Source organism: Cygnus atratus, chromosome 29 (genome assembly GCF_013377495.2).
Source record: "Cygnus atratus isolate AKBS03 ecotype Queensland, Australia chromosome 29, CAtr_DNAZoo_HiC_assembly, whole genome shotgun sequence".
NCBI classification, from domain to species: domain Eukaryota; kingdom Metazoa; phylum Chordata; class Aves; order Anseriformes; family Anatidae; genus Cygnus; species Cygnus atratus.
In genome coordinates this window covers 2,611,026-2,627,932 of record NC_066390.1, presented here as the reverse complement: position 1 = coordinate 2,627,932, position 16,907 = coordinate 2,611,026, and the positions used below count along the sequence as shown (strand labels likewise).

Sequence of the window (16,907 nt, the reverse complement as noted above, 5' to 3'; positions counted from 1 at the left end):
GTCCTCGGTACCCGGAGGGGGACCGGAGATAGGGGGCAGGGGGCGGCGGTGGGAGCGGGTACCGGGAGCTCCCGCAGCGCCGGGGCAGCCCCTCCGGGCCCGGGGAGGGGGATGGAGACGAGGAGGGAGGGAGGGGGCCGGCACCCCCGGCTGGGGTGCAATGGGGGGGGGGGGGGTCGGGGGGGGGTCGGGGGGGGGGGTCGGGGGGATCCCCGCCCGCGGCCCCAGGCTTTGTCCGGGCTTTAATTGGAAGTGTCAGAGGGGTGCGGGCCGTGACGGGCCGAGCGGGGCTAATCCAGCCCTCCGCATGACTGGTCCGGGGAAACCGCGGCCGGGGGGGATTAACCGCCCCCCCCCCCCCCCGCCCCCCCCCTTCCACAAAAGGGGCTCCCAGAGCGGCTCAGCGCAGCCCCCCGCTCCGGCCCCGGGGGGGATTCGCCACCACCCCCGGGTGGGGGACAGCGGGGACAGCGCCTTGGCCCTGCCAGAGCCACGGAGCGGCACCGCCCGGGCGCCCACGGGCACGGCACGCCGCCCCCCACGCCCCCCCCCCCCCAGCATCCCCTCGCCCCGTGTCCCTCCGTCCCCTGCTCCTTCCTCTGGCCCCCGACGTCCGGGGCCGGGCCGCCCCCACGGGGGGTGCAGACACCCTGGGTGCCCACGGCCGTGTTCCCTGGGGACGGGGCCGGTGTCCGGGACAGCTCCGGGTACGGACCGGGAGAGGGCTCCACGGACACCGGAGCGGCCCCGGCGCGGTCCCGGCCCCGCGTCCCCCACCGCAAAAATATCGGGGGTCCCGGGCCGGCGTCCTCGGGCTGTCCCGAGCTGTCCCGGGTCTCTGCTCTCCCTGTGTGCCCCGGGCTGACCCGAGCTGCCCAGGGTCTCTGCTGTCCCCATGTGCCCCCGGCCGTCCCGGGCTGTCCGGGGCTGTCCGGGGCTGTCCCGGATCTCCGCTCTCCTCGGGCGTTCGGAGCTGTCCCGGGAATTCCCGGCACTCCACTCCCCCGTGTGCCCGGGGCTGGCCCAGGAAATCCCGGGCTAACCCGGGACCCCGCTCCCTCCGTGCGCCGGGAGCTGTCCCGGGTTGTCCCGGGACTCTGCTCCCTCCTTGCGCTCGGAGCTGCCCCGGGCCGGCCCGGGACGCCATTCCTCGTTCCCCCCGCCGGTGCCGGTGCAGCGGGAGCGCGGAGCCGGGCGGGGGGCGTTCAGGGGCAGCCGGGGGGGGGGCCCGGCCGCGCTGTCGGCACGGGGCCGGGCGGCGGCGGGCCGGGACGCAGCCACCCGCCGGGCTAATCCGGGCCGTGACGGACAGGCCCGGCGCCACCGCTCCGGCCGCCCCATAAGAGGTGCCGCGGCTCCGCCGCTCCCCATTGTTAGGGCGAGGACGCGGGACCGGCCCATGGGGACCCTGCGCGCCGCCCCTATAAGAGGGAAGGGGCTGGAAGATGCTCCCGGGTGCTGAGCGCTGCGCACCCGCCGAGCCGAGCCGAGCCGCGCCGCGCCGCCTCCCCGGGGAGCCGCCGAGCACCGGCACCGGGCACCGCGCACGGGCCGCCCGACGCCGCGCGCCCCGGGCCCCGGGCACCGGCCCCGGTGCCGGTGGCGGTGCCGGTGCCGCCCGGTCGGCGCTGCCCGCGGCCCCCCGCGGCCGCCCTCGGCGGAGCCGCCCGCCCTGCCCGCGCCCCGCGCGTCCGGAAACACGCGTGGATGTAGCGGCCGGGCCGGGGGCTCCGCGGCACCATAAATACCCCGGCGGCCGCTCGCCCGCGCACTCTGCCGGGGCCTCCCGCGGCCGCCGGAGCCATGCGAGCCGCCGCGCTGCTGCTGGCCCTCCGCACGCTCTGGGCGCTGGCGTTTTCCTCCCTCTCCAACACGCTGGCGGTGAACAACAGCGGGCGATGGTGGTGAGTGCCCGCACCGGGACCGGGAAGGGAGCGGGGCTGGCACCGGCACCGGCACCGGGCGGCCCCGCCGCTGTCCCGGATCGCACGCCCCAGGGCTGCGGGAGCGCAGGTGCGCCCGGCTGGGGGGCAGCGCCCGGCTCCGTCGGGGGGTCAGAGCCGCGACCCCCGCGCTGCCCCGGCGGGTGGGAGCGGCGGCACCGAGCCCCCGGTGTGGGGCAGGGAGCGGCGGGGGCTGCCCTCGGAGGAGGTGCCCCGGTGGCGGCGGGGAGCGGGGTGCCGGGAGCCCCGCCGTGAGCCCCGCGTGTGCCGCAGGGGCATCATCAACGTGGCCTCCTCCACCAACCTGCTGACGGACTCCAAGAACGTGCAGCTGGTGCTGGACCCCAGCCTGCAGCTGCTGAGCCGCAAGCAGCGCAAGCTGATCCGCCAGAACCCCGGCATCCTGCACAGCGTCAGCTCCGGCCTCCAGACCGCCATCAAGGAGTGCAAGTGGCAGTTCCGCAACCGCCGCTGGAACTGCCCCACCTCCCAGGGCCCCAACATCTTCGGCAAAATCGTCAACCGGGGTGAGCCTGCGGGGCGGCGGGGGGGCTCCCTGCGTCTCCCTGCGTGGGAGCACCCAACAGGTTCCCTGTGGGTTCGACCGTCTCCCACCCGCCTGCCCCCAGCAGGGCACTGCTGGGGCTGGGGGGCGCTGGGGGTCCCCACAGCCCCTGAGGTCCCGCTCCCCTCCGCAGGCTGCCGGGAGACGGCGTTCATCTTCGCCATCACCAGCGCCGGCGTGACGCACTCGGTGGCCCGCTCCTGCTCGGAGGGCTCCATTGAGTCGTGCACCTGCGATTACCGGCGCCGTGGCCCCGGGGGGCCCGACTGGCACTGGGGTGGCTGCAGTGACAACATTGACTTCGGGCGGCTCTTCGGGAGGGAGTTTGTGGACTCCAGCGAGAAGGGCCGCGACCTGCGCTTCCTCATGAACCTGCACAACAACGAGGCCGGGCGCATGGTGAGGGCACCGGGGGCCTCGGGCAGTCCTGGGGGGAGTTGGGGCTGGGCATGGCTGTGGAGACCCCCCCAACTCATCCCCCTGCATAGCTTGGAAACCACCGGAGAGGTGTTTCCCAGCTGGTTTTGGGACATCGCCTGATACTGCGGGGACAGATGCTGCGGGGTCCCTGCGGCTGTGGGAGCACGGTGGTCCCAGGGTTGGGGGGGCGCAGGCTGCTCACGGCACCCTGTGCCCCCCCCTCCCTGCAGACAGTCTTCTCCGAGATGCGCCAGGAGTGCAAGTGCCACGGCATGTCGGGCTCGTGCACCGTGCGCACGTGCTGGATGCGGCTGCCCACCTTCCGCGCCGTGGGCGACGTCCTCAAGGACCGCTTCGACGGCGCCTCGCGGGTCATCTACGGCAACAAGGGCAGCAACCGGGCCTCGCGGGTGGAGCTGCACCACCTGGAGCCCGAGAACCCGGCGCACAAGCCGCCCTCGCCCCACGACCTCGTCTACTTCGAGAAGTCGCCCAACTTCTGCACCTACAGCGGCAAGATGGGGACGGCGGGCACGGCCGGGCGCTTCTGCAACAGCTCCTCGCCGGGGCTGGACGGGTGCGAGCTGCTGTGCTGCGGGCGCGGGTACCGCACGCGGACCCAGCGAGTCACCGAGCGCTGCAACTGCACCTTCCACTGGTGCTGCCACGTCAGCTGCCTGAACTGCACCAACACCCAGGTGCTGCACGAGTGCCTGTGAGCCCCCCGCGCCGCCCCGGAGGGGGTCTGCGCCGCCCCCCATGACGGGTGCCCGCTTGGATGGAAGGCGCCCACGGGCGGGCGTGTGGCTGCGCCCCGGGACACCCCCTCCCCCCCCCCCCCCCCCCAGAGCAGAGCGGCCGCAGCCAACCTGGGTGTTCAGCGCCGCGCGTGGTCACGGCTGCCCCCGGCCCCTGCTGGCTCCACGGGGTTTCCTTCTCGCTGTAAATAAAATATTTATTGTGGACGGTTTGATGTCGGGGCTCCCCACTCGCCCTGTGCTTCGCTGGCCCCAGGCCCTGTTTTTTATAATTACAGATAATAATAATTAATAATAATAATAATAATGCTTTGTTACAGGTGTCACTGATAGCCTCTAGAGAAGAATAAAGGATATATTTTTATCAGTCCTGCCCCATTTTCTTTCAGGGGATCCAGGGTGGGAGGGGAGCAGCTGTTTGAGGAGCAATGTCCCCCAAACCACCCCGCTGGCCAGCCTGGCCCTGCTGCCCTCTTCTACCCCATCCACTCACCTCCCCCCCATCCTCCACCACCCTGTCCACCGGCCCCTCTGCCTGTCCGTCCGTCTGTCCCACATTGCCCTTCCTTCTGCCCTCCCTGAGTGTTGGAGAGGGAGGGACACCCTCCCCTTTTCTTTCTCCCACCGTGCCCCGTCTCCATCCCGGCTGTCCCTGCCGTGGCTGTGGCGCCCATCCCCGCGGCCGTGGCGCCCATCACCATGGCACCTGGGCTGCAGCATCCCCGGCGCTGGAATTTGCCGGGCCGCCGGGGCTGGTGCCGCCGGGGCCGGGCGGCGGGAGCGGCCACGGGAGGTACAAGACGGCAGACAGGGAATGAGCATCGTCCATCACCGCTCCTGGCCAGGGCTGACGGCTCCCCTCGGCTCCGGGGGAGGAGGGGGGCCGGGGAGGGCACGGAGGTTACTGGGGCTGGGACCGTGGGGGCCGGCACCGGCCACCAGCCCCACACGCAGTCCCACAGCCCTGCGTGGGGCTTGGCTGCAGCTGGAGTGGGAAAAGAGGTGGCAAAGGTGGGGCGCAGCTCCGTGGCTGGCAGGTACCGAGGGGCATGGGTACCCTGCTGGGACAGACATCCTGTGGGGTGTGCGTCCCTCTGGGATGGGATCCAGTGGGGTGGGCATCCCCCTGGGACAGGCTTCCCCCCCCCCAGAACAGGCATCTGACCGGGGGGAAAATCCCCTTGGGATCAGTTTTCCCCGGGGACAAGCATCCCGTGGGGGTGGGCATACCCTCAGGATGAGCGTCCACCAGGAAGAGCACGCCCCAGGACGGGTTTCCCACTGGGACAGGTGCCCCCCCCCGGATGGGTATCCCCCCCGGGACACATCTCCCCTTGGCTTGGGCACCTCCCAGCCACACAGGACCCCGTACCCGTTGGGACCGTAACCCTGCCACTACCCGTCAGGGCAGGGCGAAGTGCTGGGCTGCAAACCCTGTCCCCAATTAATTCCGGCAACGGGGAAACCGCAGGGCCCCGGCAAAATCCAGCCCCTGGGGAGGGGGGCTGGGACCTGGCCCTTCTTGGGGACCCCCGGCCCTGCCAGCGCCAGGCCCTGGGAGGGTTCCCGCAGCCCCGGCTGCCCGGGGGCTGAAGCCGGGAACCTCGCGGGGCCCCGGGGAGTGCGCATCAAAGGCTGCGGGCTGACGCCGCGGCCAGAAATATCCCCCAGAGCCGATAGTGGAAAAGTTGATGTTTAGACCGAAGGGAGGCGGGGGGGAAAAAACCCCAGGGGCCCCGCTGTCCGTGCCAAGGTAAAAACACTGCCTGGCGTGGTAAAATAAAATAAAGAAATGCGAGAAAAAAAGGACTGGAAAGGAACACAGCCCGAAATAACCCTCCGAGCATCTCCCGCCTGCCGGGAGTTATCTGCCTGCTAAATTCTGCACACGCACAGGGCATGAAAATAGCCTGTTTTCCTGTGGTAGCGAGTCAGGAATATAGATAATGACATTCTTATAAGTCACCTCTGTTACTCAGCTTTTCCTGCGCGCCGGTGACCGCTGGGCACCTTGGGCAGCCGCGACCCCCAGGCAGGGGCACCCCGGGCGCGGGGCGGGCGCCCGGCTGCAGGGTGCAGACCTCCCCGGCTTGAACAAATACACGCGGGTGCTGGAAATAGCTCCCGTCGCAGCGCCGGGGCCGGCGCGGGGAAAGGGCGGCCCCGCCTCGGGCTGCCCGTCACATCTGGGAAGCCGGGCAACATCTGGGTGGCAGCCGCAAGCCGGGCCTGCTGCTGGCAGGGGCCCGCGGGGACGGGGTGAAGCAGGCGTAAGGGTGTGCCCAGAGGTGCAGGACAGAGGGACAGGGACGGAACCGAGAGGTGCAGGACAGAGGGACGGGGCTGTGGCGGAAGGTGAAGGACGGAGGGAGAGGACAGTGGTCAGTTGCTCAGGACACAGAAGGACGGGGACAGTCCCAAGAGATGTGGGACGGAGGGACAGGGCTGTGCCCAGAGTTACGGGACAGAGGACAGTGGCCAGAGGTGCAGGACAGGACAAGGACAGCCCCAAGAGATGCAGGACAGAGGGACAGAGCCATGCCCAGAGGTTCAGGACAGAGGGACAGCTCACTGCCCGGTGGCACTGCCCGCTGCGGGAACATCCCCGTCCCCATCCCATGAGCCTGTGGCAGCCCCGCAGCCCCGTCCCGGCTCCCCCTCGCCCCGGGTGCTCGCGCCCGCGCCCCACCAGCACCCGGCTTGTCCGGCCGCACCCCCCCCCCCCCCCCCCCCATCCGCTGCATTCCTCCGGCGCGGGGCCAGCGCGCCCAGCAACCGTGGCAGGGCTGGCCTCTAATCCCCGGGCATGCCAGCCCCGGGGGGACCGTCGCCGTCACCCACTCCCCGATAGGTGACCAATGCCCGAGACGAACAATTAGGGACAAAGCCGGAGCCGCCGGGGGCTAACGCCGGCCTTCACGGGTGCCTTGTGCGGCATTCGGCGAGTTTAATGAATTGTCCATCACTCCTTTCAGCTCCGCTCGCCCGGGCTGGATTAATCTGAGAAGCCGCAGTGGGGTAGGAGCCGCTAAGCCTGTATTTATTACTCTTCCATTGTAACTAATTGAGGTAATTATCTGTGACTCCAACCCCGCGCAACAATGCCGCATTCACCGCACCCCCCCCCCCCTCCCGCCAGCTCCTCCGCACGGCCTGGGAGAGCCAGCACCGTGGCCACCGCGCACCGGGGACAGGGCTGGCACCGCGGCCACCATGCACCGGGGACAGGGCTGGCACCGTGGCCACCGCGCACTGGGGACAGGGCTGGCACCGTGGCCACCATGCACTAGGGACAGGGCTGGCACCTTGGCCACCACACATTGGGGTCACTGCTGGGACCTTACGGCCACTGCATGCCAGGGACATGGCTGGCACTGTTGGCCCATGTGGGGCACATCTGTCTGGGGCACAGCCAACACCACACGTGGCCAACGGCACGGCCAGCACCGCGCACATGCGCAGGCCACCGCTCCGCAGGGCCACAGCCAGCACGTGTGTGTCGTGGCACAGCCACGGCGTGGCCACGTGCGCCCCAGCATGACCGGCACCGCAGGCACACGGTGGTCACGCGTGGGTCATGGCAGGGCCAGCACCACCCGGGGGGGTCACAGCTGCCTGGGGACATCGCTGGAACCAGCGCACGCGTGGGACATGGCTCCCTGGGGGTCACTCATGCGTGGTCACGTCTGTCCCCGGGGGTCCTGGCTGGGGTGGCACCGCCACGGCGATGCCAAGGGCAGGGTCCCGCCGGTCCCCTTGCATCATCCCCTGCACTTGGGCCGGGACCCCCGGTGCCCCCCCATTTGTCCCCCCCTGGTCCCGCCTGTCACTGGCTGCGATGCGACATCTGCCGGTGGCGGGGGGACGGCGCGCGGGGCCTAGGGGGGGCCCGAAGCAGCGGCTCCTTCCCTCGGGGGGGGGGGCGGGAAGGGTCCGGGCAGTGGCGTGCACGGGAAGGGCCGTGGGACACGGGGGGGTCGCGGGCACAGCCGAGATGGGCCGTGCCAAGGGGTACCACGCCTGGCCGGGTTGTACAGGCTGTGCCGAGCTGTGCCAGGCTGTGCCGAGCTATGCCAGGCTGTGTTTAGCTGTGCCAGGCTGTGCCAGGCTGCGCTGAGCTGTGCCGGGCTGTGCCAGGCTGTGCTGGGCTATGCCAGGCTGTGCCAAACCGTGCCGGGCTGTGCTGAGCTGCGTTGAGCCCTGCCAGGCTGTGCCAAGCCGTGCCAAGATGTGCCAGGCTGTGCTGAACTGCGCCAGGCTGCGACAAGCTGTGCCAGGCTGCTGAGCTGTGCCAGCCGTGCCAAGCCGTGCCAAGCCGTGCCAGCCGTGCCTGGTTGTGCCAAGCGACGCCAGGCTGTCGCCAAGCTTTGTTAAGCCAAATTGTGCCATCCTGAGCCATGCCGAGCCGTGCTGGGACGTGTGCGGGACCCCCCCCCCCCCAGCCATGCTGGCCACCTCAGGGCCCTGTGCCAGTGCGGGGGTGACGTGGCCTGGGACAGCCCCGTGAGCAGCGCCCCCCCCCCGCCCCCCCCGGGCGCCTGGGTCCCCCGCAGTGGCGGCTGCCCCGCGCCGTGACCTCCGGGCCGGTGTCACCAGGATAATGACAGGGTCGCGCAGGGGGGCGGAGGAGGAGCCGGTTTTTAAATAACGTGCAAATTGGACACGTTATTTGTGCGGTTTCCTCTGGCCACGGGGATCCTCCCCCCCCCCCGCAGCGTGACTAGGAGGTGGCGGCCGTCCTGGGGGGGGAATGGTCCCCCCCCCCGGTGACTCACCCGGGGTCCCCCCCCGGCCCTGACGTCAGTCCCGCGGCCATGGGCCAGCCCGAGGGCCGCCCCGGCACAGGCACCTACTCATTACGGGGGACCCGGGGAGGAGGGGGCCGGGGGGGCCGTGACGCTTCGAGAGGCTGCGGGGGGTCCCCCGGTGCTGGGGGGCCATGGGGGGGATCCCAGGTCCTCACTAGGGAAGGGGACACAGAGCGGCGTGTGCAGGGAAGGGTGGGGGGGACACCTGAGGAGGGCACGTCTGGGGCCAGGTGTGTCCCCCCTCCTTAGTTTGGGACCGTTTTTTGGGGCTAGATCCCCCCACTTTGGGACCGGGCCCCCCCCCGATCCTCATGCATGCAAGGGGCGGAGGCACAGCAGCGGGATCCCACAGCCTTTATTGGGGTCAGCGCCACCCCCAGCCCTCCAGAACCGTGCCCAAGCCCCGCCCCCAGAGGGACCACACCCCTCCAGACCACGCCCCCAGCCCGACACACCCTCCCAAGCTCCGCCCCCAGTGAACCACGCCCTTTCAGGCCCCGCCCCTCAGGCCCGGGTGGGGCTGGCGGCTCCCGGGGGGGCTCCGGTGCTCTCCAGGCTGCTGCTGCTGCTGCTGTAGGCGAGGGCGTCGCGGCACGGCCACCGCCGGCTCCCCCCGGACCCCCCCTCGGCCTCCGAGTCGGAGTCGGGCGCCGTGTGCCGCCGGATGCGGGACACGGCCTCCCGCAGCGCCTGGGCGTACAGCACCGGCCGCCGCGGGGGGGGGCGCCCCCGGGGCCCCCCACCTGGCCCCGGGCTCTGCTTGGGGCCCCGGGGGCTGCACGGCGGCTGGCGGGGGGGCGAGGGTGCTGCTGGAGGGGTGTGGGTCTTGGGGGGAGCAGGGGGACTGCCCGGGGGGGCGGCGGGCCCAGGGCTCCCCCCGGAGTACCGGACCTGCTGCCGCTGCGGGGGGGGCACGTACTGGGCCCGGACCACCACGCGGGTGGCATCGATGAGGACGTGCCCCCCCGGCCCCCGCCGTCCTCCGCTGCGCCCCGGGACCCGCTCCCGGCTAGCTGCCGCACGGGGCAACGTCTGGCTGTGCCGGGGGGGTCCCACTCCTCCAGGGGGGGTCTGCAGCCCGCGGGGCCGCCGGGACCCGACCTCGGTGGCTGCCCGGGGCAGCGTGTGGCTCCAGCCCCCCAGCACAGCCCCACGGCCCTTGGTGCCGGGGGGGGGCTGCGCGGCCCCCAGGGGCTGCTGTGTGGCCGGGGCTGAAGGGTGCGGTGGGGTGCGTCGTAGGCGGGGGGCGAGATGTAGGGGGGCGGCCCTCCCCGGCGCACATGGGCCGCCTGCATCCGCCGCATGTGGGTCTCGTAGCTGGGGGGGCCCAGCTTGCCCCCCGGCACCGGGTTGCGGGGGGGGGCTGGTGGGTGCCGGCCCCGGGGGGAGCTGCACCCTGACCCCTCGGGGGTACAGCGGGCTGGGGGGGCCCGGGGCCGGGTCTCGTGGCCTGGGGGGGGCCGGTAGGTGAAGTCCTGTGGCGGGCAGGGGGTGGCGGCGGGGCAACCGCGGGGCACGGGGGGCCAAGGGGGGGCCAGCTCCGCCACCAAGCGCTTCTCCAGGTACCTGCAAGACAGAGAGGGGCGTGAAGGGCGCCCCGCACAGGGGCTGGGGGCACGGGACGGAGCCCACCCCCCCAACCCTGCCGGCCCTACTCACGCGTACTCCCCGGCGAAGCTCCGGTAGGTCCAGGGGGACGCGGGCCGGCACCCCGCGGCCATGCCGGCGGCCGGGCTGCAACACGAGACCGTGTTGATCTCCACCAGCAGCAGCTTGGTCCGCTCGCAGATCCGCAGGCGCCCCGCGCCCCGTTCCGGGCCGCCCAGCATGGCCCGGGGGACCGGAGGCTGCCGGTGCTGGGGGGCCAGGGGGGGCCCGGCGCTGCCGGTTCGGTGGAGCCTCGGCGGAGCCACGCGCCCGCCCGCACAGGCGCAGCCACCGCCGCACGTGCACCCCCCGGGACCCCCGAGCCACCCGGTGGCACCGCCAGGCCGGGGGGACGAGGGGCACGGCCCCGCCACGCTGCGGGGGCCCCGGTGTCGCCGGCTGTCCCAGGGGGGTGCCAAACGTGTCCCCCACACCCCCCCCCCCCCCGGGATCCCTTCCCCCCCTGCGACAACGCGAGGCGATTGCCGGGTTTGGCACCGAGCGCTGCAGCCCACGCGGGCTCCGAGCGGAGCTTAGCAACCCTCCGGCGGCGGCATGGCAACGGCACCGGCACCGGCACCAGCCCCCGGTACGGCACTCGGCTCCCCTGGCCCCCCCCCCGGCCCCCGGCCCCGGCCCTCACCTCGTAGCGCTGCGCCGGACCCCGGAGCTGGCGGCGGCAGGGGCTGCGCTCGGCCTCCCCCCCGGCCGGGAATGTGCCGCGCTCAGCATGGCCAAGCCTCGCGCCTCCCCCGGGCAGCACCGACGGCAGACCCTGGCGTTGGGGTGGCCGCTGACCCCCCCCCCACGCCTTGCGGGGTCCCCCGGGGGTCCCAGCCCCCTGCAGGACTCCGCTGCCTTTCCTCAGTCCCGGCTCCCCCCTTGCTCAACGCCGGGAGGGTCCCCGCAGCCTGCCCGGTCCCCGTCCCGTCCCCGATCCCGGCCTTTTAGAAAAGCCACGGGCGGAACAAACAGGGATTTAGGGTCTGGGTGAGCTCAGCAGATTCCCCCGAGCCCAGGGAGGGGCTGAACCCCCTTCCCCGGGGCACCCCCTCCCCCGGTGACCCCGTAGAGCCCGCAGCAAGGCCGGGTTGGTGCCAGGTCGGTGTTTATTTGCGGGTTCCCCCCGCACACGAGGCGGTGGCAGGTGAAGACGCAGCAGTGAGGGGCCCGGGGACAGCCCTGGGCCGGACGGAGCCGAGTGGGGACAATTAAAACAGAACAATTAAAACAGAACGGGACAAATCCCCGCGGGGGGGGTGACGAGGGTCCGGGAGCCGCTCGCGGAACAGCCCCAGCCCGCAGGCGGCTGATCCCGGCCTGGCTCCACGCAGCCCTTTCCCAGCCGGGCTCGGTGCCCCATGGGGAGCACCCCCGGGGGGGCTGGGGGCTGACCGAGCACCGCCCCCCCGGCACGGCCAACGTGGGCTCAGGGCGCACGGCGAGGCTCCGGGGGGGAGCCAGGGGCTCTCCCGGGGAGCCCCATGTTGGTTGTTATTGCTGGATGCTGCTGGTGAGTGGGGACCCCCCTCAGCCTTCCCAAAAGCCTGGGGGGGGGCAGGAGAGGAGGGCAGGGGCACCGAGACAGGCTGAGTCCCCCCCCCCCCCCCGCCACCACGTCAGGGCTTGGAGCCCTCTGGGAGAACCAGGGCTTGCAGGATGTCTGAGAGAGAGATGATGCCCTTGACCACGTCGCTCTCGTCCACCACCACCAGCCGGTGCACCTGGGGGGGACACGGAGGGGCTGAGGTTGGCGCGGGGACCCCCGGGCCCCACCTGCCCCAAGCTGGTGCCTGGGAGGGGGGGGGGGAAGGGGTTACCTCGGCCTCCACCAAGCGGTTGATGATGGTTTCCAGCGTCTCGTGCTTGTAACACTTGAGGACGCCCTCGAAGTAGTGGGAGCGGTGCTGCAGCGCCCGCGTCACCGTCACGTCCAGGTTGTTGTACGTCTTCTCGGCCGCCAGGTTCTGGGGCAGGGAGAGGAGCTGGGGATGCAGCCAGGCCCCGCACGGCCCCCCCCCCACCTCAAGCCCAGCCTCTCCCCAGCTTTTCTGCCCCCCCCCCCGGTACTCACGATGACGTCGAACTTGGAGTAGATGTCCACCACCCGCCCTAGGAGGCAGAGAAGGAGGCCGTGAGAGGCGCGCTCGGGGCTGGCCCCGTGGGCCGGGGGACGGTGCAGACCCCAAGGCGACGTTTCGGGACAGCCGGCGCGTGCCGTGCCCCGTCCTCACCCGAATCATCGACGACCGGCAGGGCGGACACGCGGTGCTGAACGAAGATGCCCAGCGCCACGTAGATGGGGGTGCTGGTCCGCACCACGGCGATGTTGTCGTAGGTGCCGATCCGCAGCTCCTCCAGCGTCTTGGCCATGAACTCGGGCTTGGGGACCTCCGCTATCTGCAGGGGGGACGGGGAGGGGGGACAGTGCTGACGCTGGCTCGGCCCGGCGCGCCCCAGGCCCCGCGGTGCTGCCGGCTCCGGCTGCCCCGGCTCGCGGGGGGCCTGGGTTGCGGTCCTAGGAGCGAAAGCAGAGAGCGCTGGGTGCGGAGCGCGGCCCCCGGGCGGACACGTCGCAGCGTTGGCGCTAGCAGGGGCGGCGGGGTGCCCGTGGCAGCCCAGGGAGTACCTCTGGTACCTCTGGTACCTGCCGCAGGGCACCGGAGCTGCACCCACCTCGGCCTCCCGGAGCCTGCGGTACCCGGCGCAGCCGGCGCCCGGCTCTACGCCGCCGCCACCGTGCGGGGCAAGGCTGGGACTTACGAAGAGTTTGAGGAACTTGAGGATGCGCTTGTGGGTGAGGATGTAGAGCGTGTTCCCCGAGTCGGGGTCGATGACGGGCAGGCGGTGGATCTTGTTGCGGATCAGGGAGGAGACGGCGTCGAAGAGGCTGCGGGGGCAGGAGGAGGACGGGGAAGTGGCTTCGCGCCCGGGGCCGCCGCGAGCTGAGCCCCCTCCCCGCCGCAGGGGGGTACCTGGCGTTGGGGGAGATGCAGACCAGCGGCTTGAAGGAGTCCTGCAGGTAGACTTCTGGGGGGAGAGGAGGTGCTGAGGGGGCCAGCAGCGCCCTGGGACGCAGAGCCACGGGGTTTGGGGTGCCCCAGGCAGGTCCGGGGGTGGGGAAGGCAGCTGGGGGCAGCCCCCCTCACCTCTCCACGTCTCTATCTTGTGCTCCTCCAGCTCGTAGATCTGCACCTGGGCCCCGGCAGAAAACCCAGGGTTAACCCCGACCCCCCGGGCATGCGCGGGGCTGGCAGGAGCCAGACCCCGGGTCCCCGGGGAGCTGCGGGGACGGAGCCCCGCGTCGTCCCTACCATGGGCGACTTGTAGTAGCGGTGCAGGATGTTGATGAAGTCGGTGATGGTCAGCATGCCTGGGGGGGCAGGCAGGGTGAGCGGGGCCCCGCTGGCCCCCACCCACCCCCCCGCTGCCCCGTGAGGCCCCCGTCCCACTCGCTCACCCACAAAACTCTGCTTCTTGCTGTCCCACAGCGGGGCAGCCCGCACGCCGTTGGTGACCAGCGCGAAGAAAGCCTTCTTCACCTGCCGTGGGAGCGTCACGGGGGGGGGACGGGGCACCCTCAGGCAGCCCAGTCCCCCTGCTCCGGCTCGTGAAACCTTAACGGGGGGCAGAGAAAGAACCCCAAACCCATCGGCCGACCCCAAACCTCCCCCCACGGCTCACCTGCAGGGAAGTGTCGAAGACGACGAGCTTGGAGCTGGTGGGGATGAGGTCGTAGCAGCGGTGGGACTTCATGAAGGCGGTGTAGGCGCCGCGGCGAGGCTCCCCTGGGGACCGGCGGCGTGAGGCGTGTGCCGGCAGCAAGGAGACGCCCCGAAACGCAAGGCGCCCCGAAGCACGAGACGCCCCAAAACACAAGGCACCCCAAAACATAGGATGCCCCAACAGAAGGACACCCCAAAACACGAGAAACCCCAACACCAGGCCACCACAACGCCGGGACACCCCAACACGCGAGAAAACCCAATAACAGGACAGCCCAAAACGTGAGACACCCCTAAAACAAGACACCCCAAAACATGAGAAAACCCCAACACCAGGACACCCCAAAACATGAGACACCCCAGCACTGGAACACCCCAACACCGGGACACCCCAACAAGAGGACACCCCAAAACATGAGAAAACCCCAACACCGGGACACCCTAACCAGGACACCCCAAAACACAGGACGCCCCAACATGAGAACACCCCAAAACATGAGAAAACCCCAACACCGGGACCCCCCAAAACACAAGGCACCCCAAAACATCGGGCACCCCAACACCGGGACCCCCCCCAAAACATGAGACACCCCAACACCGGGACACCCCAACCAAGACACCCCAAAACACAGGACGCCCCAACATGAGAACACCCCAAAACATGAGACACCCCAACACCGGGACACCCCAACACCGGGACACCCCAACACCGGGACCCCCCCAAACCCTAGGAACCCCGGACCCCCGCCCCCCCCGCCCCCCGGGACCCCCTCCCCGAGCCCAGCACAAGGCCCCGGGGCCAGCCGCGGCGTCACCTTCCAGCCCCGGGGGGCTCTGCTCCGCCGGGCTCCCCGCGGCCGGGCCGGGGCCGGGATCCTGCGGACCGACAAGGGCCGGGCCGGGCCGGGCCGGGCCGGGCCGGGCGCGGCCCCGCTCCCGTTACCGCCGCTCCCGTTACCCCGCTCCCGTTACCGGGCCCCCGCCCCCCCCCCGGGTCCCGCCAGCCTCCCCCCGGTGCCCGCCAGCCCCTCCCCGGTGCCAGCAGCCCCCCCCCGCCCCGCCGCTGCCGCTCCCGGTCCCGGTCCGACCCCGGTGCCGCCCCCACCTCCATGGCCCCCGCTCGGTCCCGTCCCGTCCCGTCCCGCTGCCCCACTTCCGCCCGGTTCTCGGCGGCGTCTTCCGCCAGCACTGCCCACGTGACCGGAAGCGCGCCCTGCCCGCGCGGCGACCTTTCCCCCTCCCGCCGGGTCACCGAGAGGGGGGGGGGAACCGGGGAACCGGGGCCCCCCCCCGGTCACAGCAGGGCCCGGGCCCGCCTCTCACGCGCTTTATTTAAGACAAGAGCCGGGGGGTGGCGTAGAAACGGGGTTCCCCCTCCCCGCTTCCCCCCCCCCCCCAAATCGGGTGGGTTTGGTCGTTTTTATTTTTATTTTATTATTTTTTTTTTAATAATTTTTAATTATTATTATTATTTTTTTTATACCTTAAAACCTTTTGCAGCTTTTGACGAGTTGCGGAAGCAGCTTTCAAGAGCGCCCCGGCCCTGCCTGGCCCCCCCCCTGCACCGGCCACGGCCCACCCCCCACCCCCCCGGTAAAGGGAGGCCGCCCCAGCCCCCCCCCCCCCGGTACCGGGAGGGGCCCCCCCGGACCCCCCCCCCTCGCCGCGTGTTTGTGCGTTAAAAGATCCCGGCTCCCCCCGAGCCGTGCGGCCCCCCCGTGCCCCACCGGGGGCCAGGAGGAGGGGGGGGGGGCACAGCCAGAGACCCCCCCCGGGGTGCTGGGGGGGGGGGGGCGGGGGGCACGGCGAGGGACCCCCTCGGGGCGCCAGGGCCGGGGGCCGCTGCGTAATGCCCACTCGCTGCTTCGCTCCCCGAGGCCGCCCTTGCCTGGGGGGGGGCTCCCAGGCCCCCCTCAGAGCTCTGGGGGGGGGGTTCCAAATGCCGTAGCCCCCCCCCCCGCCCCTGTGCGCCCCTGCAACCCCAATCTCAGCCCAGCAGAGCACAAAGAGCCCCCCCTCCCCCCCCATCTAGTATATACAATATCAGGTATAAATAGATAAATAACCTTCCCCCCCCCCCCCCGTGCCAACAGCGGAGCCCCAGCGGTGGGCGCGGAGGGCGAGGGGGGGGGCGATCCCCTTTGCCCCCCCTCACCCCCAGCTTTGGGGGGAGTGGGGCCAGTGCCCCCCATCCCCTGTCCCCCCCCCCCCCCCCCCCACCTTGCACCTTGGCACATCGCAATGCTGGGGGGGGGGACATGTGAGGGCAGGGGTGCCCCGCATCCCCCCCCCTGCCTCCCCCAGGGGACCCCCCCCCCCCGCCAGGGGCATTCTGCAGCCACAGAGGGGATGGGGAGAAGGGGGGGGGGGAGGGAAGAGGAGAAAGGGGGGGGGTCACATCCCAAGGGGGGGCAACCGGAGGCGCTGGGGCACGGCCGCCCCCCGTGGGAGGCTGGGGGGGGGGGGGTAGGGGTGTTGGGGGGGGTGGGGGGCTCACATTTAAAAACAACGAAAAATCTAACACTTGAAATGAGGTAGGTTTGGGTGCAGAAGCTCCTTGTGTCTGGCGGGGGCCCTCGCCGCGCGCGCGCCTTTTCCTCCCGCGTCGCTCCGCTCGCTCCGGGGCTCGTCCGAGACGCACAAAAAGAAGAAGAGAGCAAAAAAAAAAAAAAAAAAAAGGAAAAAAAAAAAAAAACACAAACCAAAAACAAAACAAAAAAAGGAACCGAGGCGAGCTCTGGCCGCCGCCGGCGCACGACGGGGCAGAGCCCGGATTGTCGAGCTCAAGGAGTCTGTGTTACCTTGGTAATTAGCGAGCAAATATTATTAAGGTTTGTTTCTAAAAATCCAGGCCGGCGGCTCCCAACTCGCTCCGGCTCCGCTGGGACCGCTCCTGCTCCCCCCCCCCCCAACCTCCGTGGCTCCCCCCGCCACGAGGGAGGCGGGTGGGGGAGTGAGGGGGGGGTTGGTTTTGGGGGGGGGGGGGGGGGGGGGAAGGGGAGGCTCGCCGGGCCCCCCCCCCCTTCCTCGAAGGACGAAGC

The 16,907-nt window shown here is 71.1% G+C and overlaps 2 protein-coding genes across 6 annotated transcripts; one reads left to right on the top strand and one right to left on the bottom strand.

The window, feature by feature from the left end:
* Positions 1-1,803: 1,803 nt before the first annotated feature.
* WNT1 (Wnt family member 1) lies at positions 1,804-3,647 on the top strand. The gene is made up of 4 exons (XM_035572174.1): positions 1,804-1,904; positions 2,217-2,470; positions 2,642-2,907; positions 3,159-3,647. The coding sequence occupies exons 1-4, from the start codon at positions 1,804-1,806 to the stop codon at positions 3,645-3,647; spliced, it is 1,110 nt and encodes a 369-aa protein (XP_035428067.1).
* Positions 3,648-11,232: 7,585 nt separating this feature from the next.
* On the bottom strand, positions 11,233-15,068 carry PRKAG1 (protein kinase AMP-activated non-catalytic subunit gamma 1). Of its 5 annotated transcripts, none has more exons than XM_035572164.2 (12): positions 14,972-15,068; positions 14,682-14,742; positions 13,826-13,929; positions 13,602-13,683; positions 13,456-13,514; positions 13,291-13,336; positions 13,117-13,168; positions 12,905-13,031; positions 12,376-12,541; positions 12,216-12,253; positions 11,962-12,108; positions 11,233-11,865 (listed from the first exon to the last, which is right to left on the bottom strand). In XM_035572164.2, the coding sequence occupies exons 1-12, from the start codon at positions 14,975-14,977 to the stop codon at positions 11,761-11,763; spliced, it is 993 nt and encodes a 330-aa protein (XP_035428057.2). In that variant the 5' UTR covers positions 14,978-15,068; the 3' UTR covers positions 11,233-11,760. The 5 variants fall into 5 exon arrangements, with proteins under 5 accessions (XP_035428057.2, XP_035428056.1, XP_050571949.1 ...); XM_035572163.2 differs by having other exon boundaries at positions 13,117-13,171; positions 14,972-15,067; XM_050715992.1 differs by having other exon boundaries at positions 13,117-13,171; positions 13,456-13,683.
* Positions 15,069-16,907: the final 1,839 nt, after the last annotated feature.

What these genes read in the sequence shown, in the direction of transcription:
- WNT1 (XM_035572174.1), top strand. Translation starts at nt 1,804, where the DNA reads ATGCGAGCCGCCGCGCTGCTGCTGGCCCTCCGCACGCTCTGGGCGCTG. An exon ending in AACAACAGCGGGCGATGGTG is followed by an intron (nt 1,905 to 2,216) that starts GTGAGTGCCCGC and finishes CGTGTGCCGCAG; the next exon opens with GGGCATCATCAACGTGGCCT. An exon ending in CGGCAAAATCGTCAACCGGG is followed by an intron (nt 2,471 to 2,641) that starts GTGAGCCTGCGG and finishes TCCCCTCCGCAG; the next exon opens with GCTGCCGGGAGACGGCGTTC.
- PRKAG1 (XM_035572162.2), bottom strand. Translation starts at nt 13,897, where the DNA reads ATGAAGTCCCACCGCTGCTACGACCTCATCCCCACCAGCTCCAAGCTC. An exon ending in GCTACTACAAGTCGCCCATG is followed by an intron (nt 13,337 to 13,455) that starts GTAGGGACGACG and finishes GCCGGGGCCCAG; the next exon opens with GTGCAGATCTACGAGCTGGA. An exon ending in ACTCCAAGTTCGACGTCATC is followed by an intron (nt 12,109 to 12,215) that starts GTGAGTACCGGG and finishes TCCCTGCCCCAG; the next exon opens with AACCTGGCGGCCGAGAAGAC.